Source organism: Anguilla rostrata, chromosome 9 (assembly GCF_018555375.3).
Source record: "Anguilla rostrata isolate EN2019 chromosome 9, ASM1855537v3, whole genome shotgun sequence".
NCBI classification, from domain to species: domain Eukaryota; kingdom Metazoa; phylum Chordata; class Actinopteri; order Anguilliformes; family Anguillidae; genus Anguilla; species Anguilla rostrata.
In genome coordinates, this window is record NC_057941.1 from 7,914,437 (window position 1) to 7,921,303 (window position 6,867).

A 6,867-nucleotide genomic window follows, 5' to 3' on the forward strand; every position below is an offset into this window, starting at 1 on the left:
GAGTACTCACACTGCAGTATGAACAGGAGTGCTGTGAGTACTCCTGTGAGCAGCAGTAATCTCAGTACAGACCGTACAGCAGTAGCCCGAGTCGGGTGATGGATGTGGGGGCGAGCTCACTACCTGTCCACCTCCTCCTTCAAGTAGGTGGTGTAGCTGCTGCCGTCGTAGGACAGGAGCAGGCCTCCGTCGCTCAGCCGGTGAACGTCCACCTCCACGCAGGAGCAGTTCATGATCACCACGTAGGAGTTGGGCGACTGGCGCGTCACCTTCATCACGTACTTGGTGCCCTCGTAGATGAGCTCCACGTCCACGGTGTTGAGCAAGGTGTGGGCGGGTAGCACCTGACCTCTACGCACAGAGAGAGACACACACACACACACACAAACAAAAGAAGGATGAACGGATTTGAGCACAATGAGCTCTTTAAAACCTCAGACCAGACAGGACTATTTCCTGTCTGGTCTGAAAAGAAAGAAAGAAAGAAAGAAAGAAAGAAAGAATGAAGGCTCTCCGTACCTCTCCAGAGAGTGCAGGAAGTTGGAGACGCTGTTGCGCAAGTTGACGTCGGCCACGTGGAGCGCCCCGCTCACGATGCCCAGCATGGTGTCCGGGCGCTCGGCCTACGCGGCACAGAGACGCCACACAGGAGATCAGCGGCTGCAGCAGGCCAATCAGCACGCAGACCCACGCTATACAGCCAATCAGCACGCAGACCCACGCTATACAGCCAATCAGCACGCAGACCTACGCTATACAGCCAATCAGCACGCAGACCCACGCTATACAGCCAATAAGCACGCAGACCCACGCTATACAGCCAATCAGCACGCAGACCCACGCTATACAGCCAATCAGCACGCAGACCCACGCTATACAGCCAATCAGCACGCAGACCCACGCTATATAGCCAATCAACACGCAGACCCACGCTATACAGCCAATCAGCACGCAGACCCACGCTATACAGCCAATCAACACGCAGACCCACGCTATATAGCCAATCAACACGCAGACCCACGCTATATAGCCAATCAGCACGCAAACCCACGCTATACAGCCAATCAGCACGGAGACCCACGCTATACAGCCAATCAGCACGCAGACCCACGCTATACAGCCAATCAACACGCAGACCCACGCTATATAGCCAATCAACACGCAGACCCACGCCGCACAGCCAATCAGCACGCAGACCCACGCTATACAGCCAATCAACACGCAGACCCACGCTATACAGCCAATCAGCACGCAGACCCACGCTATACAGCCAATCAACACGCAGACCCACGCTATATAGCCAATCAACACGCAGACCCACGCCGCACAGCCAATCAGCACGCAGACCCACGCTATACAGCCAATCAGCACACAGACCCACGCTATATAGCCAATCAACACGCAGACCCACGCTATACAGCCAAACATTACTGCACCAGCACAACAGACACGAAAGCAAATGTTCAGTCTGAGGAGGGATTAAACAGGCTCTTGTTCACATAGACACTTACCTGTAGATCACATCATTCTCTTTCCCTCTCTCCCGCTCCCTCTCTCTCACTTCCTCTCTCTCACCCTCTCTCTCGCCCTCTCTCCCTCTCTCACACACACACACACACACACACTCTCTCACACACTCTCATGCACCAGTGCTCTTTACCTGCATCTTCTCTGCGATGAGCCGGTCCAGCCAGCCTGTGTCAATACTGTTGTGCTGGAAGCTTTCGGTCTCCAGCAGCTTAATGAGGTACTCTACTGTGGTCCTGAAGTCCCCTCGGATGGACAGCTCCTTCAAGGCTACCACCATGTTACTTTGGAGACACGCGTACAGATAGAACATTAGTGAGGATACAGTCACCATGTAACTGAGAGAAAAGACTCCATGTTACTCAGGGGACAGTCGTATGAACACCATGTTAGTAAGGGGACACAAACTGCCACCATGTTATGGAGAGGACATATAATCAACATGTTACTCAGGGGACTGTAATGCAAACACCGTGTTACTGAGGAGACACACATACAAAGACACACACAGATAAAAAAAAACTCTCCAAAGAGTGAAAAAAGTCACCCGAAAAACAAAAATGAGCCATAGTACTAACCCTGAAGCTAGTTCCTGAACATAACCCAAACCCTCCCACAACCCATGAAGACTTTTCCAAGATGGGCGAAAACAATATAAATGTACAGAACTTTCCCAGGGTGAATTCCTGCCCCTCACCCACTGCATGCTATGATAGGCTCCAGTACCACACACCCACCCCACCCACCCGTGACCCCGACCAGGAATCAGCTTGAGAAGTCACAAAAAAAAATCTAAACATTTTTAAAATGCAAATTTTAATACTCTTAACAAAAAAAAAAAAAAAGGAAAAGACTTAGAATTTATTGGAAAAAACAAACAAAACAGAAGTAAGAGAGGAAAGGAAGCGGAGGGCAGACACTCACGAGATGGCCTCCTCCCGGTTCTCCCCCCAGGAGAAGCAGTGGCCGAACTGCGAGTCGGCGAACTCGTGCAGCCCGCCCGCGGCGGCCACGCTGAAGTAGCCCCACACGTTCTTGTTGCTGCGGAAGTTCAGCTCCTGCACCGTGCCCGAGCTGGGCTTGAACCCCTGCCACACACACACACGCAGAGAGGCCAGCGTTAACCCCCCAACACACCTGGACACATTTCACCCGCCGTCCAATCAGAAACCCTCCTTTAGGCCCCGCCCCCTGTGACCGCAGCCTTGTCAGGGTTAACCCCAACACCTGTAACATTTCACCCGCCATCCAATCAGAAACCTCCTTTAGCCGCCCCTGTGACCGCGCCCACGTACCTCGCGGTTACCCCCACACCTGTACATTTCACCCGTCCATCGAACCCCCTTTAGGCCGCCCTGTGACCGCGCCCGTACCTCGTCAGGGTTAACCCCCAACACCTGTAACATTTCACCCGCCGTCCAATCAGAAACCCTCCTTTAGGCCCCGCCCCCTGTGACCGCAGCCACGCGTACCTCGTCAGGGTTAACCCCAACACCTGTAACATTTCACCCGCCGTCCAATCAGAAACCCTCCTCTAGGCCCCGCCCCCTTTGACCGTGGCTGGGCGTACCTCGTCGGGGTTAACCCCAACACCTGTAACATTTCACCCGCCGTCCAATCAGAAACCCTCCTTTAGGCCCCGCCCCCGGTCGCGCGTACCTCGTCGGGGTTCTCGCTGGTGATGCGGGCGGCGATGACGTGCCCCCGGGGGGAGGGGGCCGTGGACAGGCCCTCGAAGTCGATGGGCGAGTCCCCCCAGGGATGCACCCCGAACAGCATGCGGATGTCCTTCATCCGGTGGAGGGGGATCCCCATGGCGATCTGACGGGAGCAGAGAGACCCGTCACCACAGCAACGGCGGAGCACAGGGCCGACTCCCCCCAAAAATAGCATTATGCGAGCAAGTGTACCGCCCACTATCCCATTTACCACAACATAGATTTCAGCAAAACAGAAACGGTCTTTCTCTCTCCATTACTACACTTATTACATAAAAAGGCTCACACAAAAACTATGGACCCGAGTTGGCTTTGGGCTTCATATGGTTTCAGATAATTGGACATGACAAATTGGGAATTGGGAAAGGGTGGGAATTGGATATATGCAGCCCCACATCGGGCGCTGAAAATTATTTCAAAAAAAGGGTCACATAAGCTGGCTTTGATTAAGAAATAATAAGAACTGGTTTCTCTAAAAACCAATCCAACGAACAGACCGACAGAGAAAACACAGTGGAAATGTCATAAAGAATATTCAGTGAGCTCGTGGATGTCGGGGTTGTGAGGTCAGTTTTTAAAAGCGGAGTTTCTGAGAGGGGGGGGAGGGGGGGTTGCTGCATGCTCTCTTATTCCTGCTGTGATTGGTCAGCAGTCTGAACATAACGTGGGCAAGGGGCCCTACAGCACAGAACAGAAGAGAGGAAACAGAAGCGGCTCTGTCCCTCGCACACGCTCACGCTGTCCTTTGGCCGCGGAACAGCTGACCTACATAGTGTGGTCACATGACAGCGTGGGGCAAGCCGCTTCCTGCGGCGCCCGGAGCAGGGCCCCTGCTCTGCGTGCCGCCGGTCTCCATGGTAACGGGGCCGGCGGTGCTGATGCTCGGCGGCGGGGACAATGAGGAGGCCGCTGGTGGCGGAGAGAGCGCTGGGCCTCTCAGGGGCCGTGGCCCCTACTGCTTACAGCAGCACCTTCACACAGCAAGGCCTCAGAGTGCCCTCTAATACAACCGCCTGGCTTCATTCACATACATGCTCTCTCTCATTCAGAAACACACTCACTCACACACTCACACACACACACTCTCTCTCTCATTCATAAACACACACACACACACACTCTCTCTCTATTCAACCACAAACAACTCTCTCCATTCAGAAACACACTCACTACACACACACACACTCTCTCTCTCATTCTACTCACTCACACACACACACACACACACTCTCTCTCTCAGATCCTTCATACACACCACACACTCATCAATACACCCCAACACTTTCATTCGAGACCTCCACACACATCCTCTTTTCGAACCTCACTCCACACCCACACACCACTGATTCGAAAACAACAATCCGGGGCTCAGACCACCTGCGTGGGGGCGGGCAGTGACGCGCACATCTCGCAGGGCTCACCTGCAGGCGGTGGCTCAGTAGAAGCTGGTCCTGGACGGTCTCACGCCGCCTCACAGCCACATCTTGGCCAGCTCGGGCCTCCATCATACATTACAGATAGCACGCTTATCCGGGACTTACAACTTCCAGCATTCTTGATCATTACGTGGATAATAGAAGCATTCTAAGTACCTACCTGGTGTACAGGCAGGTTCTCCACCCGATCGAACCTGCGACCTTCGGTACAGCCCAGTCCTACCACTCTACATGTCCGACATACGCGGCCCAGGTACATGCTACACTCGCACACTACCGCAGGAGACAAGCCGCGGCTCAAGCCCAGGACAGGCACAGGCACAGCCAGCAGGCCCCCTTTAAAAACCAGCACTCCCTCTGAGCCCGCAGGGGGCGGCCTACCTTCTCCATGTCCTCAAAGATGTCGGAAGTGGCGATGGTGGCGGGCGCCTCCTCGATGATCTTCTGGTGGCGCCGCTGCACCGAGCAGTCGCGGCCGAAGAGGGAAATGGCGTTGCCGTACTGGTCCGCCAGGATCTGCACCTCCAGGTGGCGGGCGTGCTTGGCCAGCCGCATGACGAAGATGGGAGAGCCCGGGACCTCCGTCTGGACCTGCAGACACGGGCGGGGAGGATGAGGGAGAGCCAGGTCAATCACCACAACCTCAGGAACAGAACACTTAGATCCAACAAGGCAACCCTAACCTGCCCCGTTTGAATCAACAACAGAACTCTATTCACATATGAGCATTACAATATTAATTACATCACAATCACTCCTCTTCACTTATAGTGCTGTATATTACCGCTAATTGTATGGCCATCACTATTGCAAATAATAGAGGTATTGCAGTTGATATTATTATTGCCACTGATATCAGTAATACAGCTGATATTGATATTGGACTGCATGGATGTATTGCCGTTGATGTTGATATTGCGGCCGTTGTGGGTATTGGGGTTGATGGTGGTATTGCACTTGATGTTGGAATTGTGGTTGATGTGGATATTGCGGTTGATGGTGGTAATGCAATTAATGTGGGTACTGCAGTTGAAGTGGGTATGGTGGTTGATGGTGGTATTGCACTTGATGTTGGAATTGTGGTTGATGTGGATATTGCGGTTGATGTTGGCATTGCGATTAATGTGGGTACTGCAGTTGAGGTGGGTATGGTGGTTGATGGTGGTATTGTGATTAATGTGGGTACTGCAGTTGAGGTGGGTATGGTGGTTGGTGGTGGATATTGCCGTTGATGTTGGTATTGCACTTGATGTAGGAATTATGTTTGATGTGGATATTGCGGTTGATGTTGGCATTGCGATTAATGTGGGTACTGCAGTTGAGGTGGGTATGGTGGTTGATGGTGGTATTGTGATTAATGTGGGTACTGCAGTTGAGGTGGGTATGGTGGTTGATGGTGGCATTGCGATTAATGTGGGTACTGCAGTTGAGGTGGGTATGGTGGTTGGTGGTGGTATTGTGATTAATGTGGGTACTGCAGTTGAGGTGGGTATGGTGGTTGGAGGTGGTACTGCAGTCGCTATCGGTGCTGTCGGTGGAGCTGGTGCTGACGGAGCTATCGGTGCTGTCGGTGGAGCTGGTGCTGACGGAGCTGCGGGCGCTCACCTGTCTGTAGAGGTTGGGGAAGTCGTCGGCGCTGTTGACCTTGCGGATGCCCTTTCCTCCGCCCCCCTCGGAGGCCTTGACCATCACAGGGTACCCCACCTTCTCCGCAGCCTGCAGGGGTGAGGGACAGAGCAGTCATGCACTCCCCCTGCCTGACGCAGCCCCCCCACGCAGTCACACACAGACACAGTCACAGTCACAGTCACAGTCACAGTCACACAGACACACAGACACGTCACAGTCACACAGTCACACAGACACAGACACAGACACAGACACAGACACAGACACAGACACAGACACAGACACACAGACACACAGACACACAGACACACAGACACACAGACACACAGACACACAGACACACAGACACACACACATGCTTTAACGCAGTGGTGCCAAAGCTCAGCTCTGGGGACCCCCCTGTGTATGCTGGTGTTCGCTCCAACCACAACAGCCATCCCAGAATTTTAACAAGCTGTTAATGTTTCTTAATTATCTGCTTTCAAGTTAAGAGGGATTATTTACGCTCTCAAGCAACACTATGTCAGAACTAGCTTTGCATGCCATGTAGGATAAAC

At 53.2% G+C, this 6,867-nt stretch overlaps 1 protein-coding gene across 1 annotated transcript in view; it reads right to left on the reverse strand.

Annotated features, from left to right (window-relative positions):
* acaca (acetyl-CoA carboxylase alpha) overlaps nt 1-6,867 on the reverse strand; it is an 81,409-nt gene that overhangs the window by 64,090 nt on the left and 10,452 nt on the right. Inside the window, exons 9-15 of the mRNA XM_064349559.1 lie at nt 6,287-6,397; nt 5,034-5,272; nt 3,187-3,496; nt 2,452-2,615; nt 1,661-1,811; nt 520-623; nt 124-351 (exon numbers count right to left, since the gene is read on the reverse strand). Coding sequence (XP_064205629.1) covers nt 124-351; nt 520-623; nt 1,661-1,811; nt 2,452-2,615; nt 3,187-3,496; nt 5,034-5,272; nt 6,287-6,397 — 1,307 coding nt within the window. The remainder of the gene's footprint in view (nt 1-123; nt 352-519; nt 624-1,660; nt 1,812-2,451; nt 2,616-3,186; nt 3,497-5,033; nt 5,273-6,286; nt 6,398-6,867) is intronic.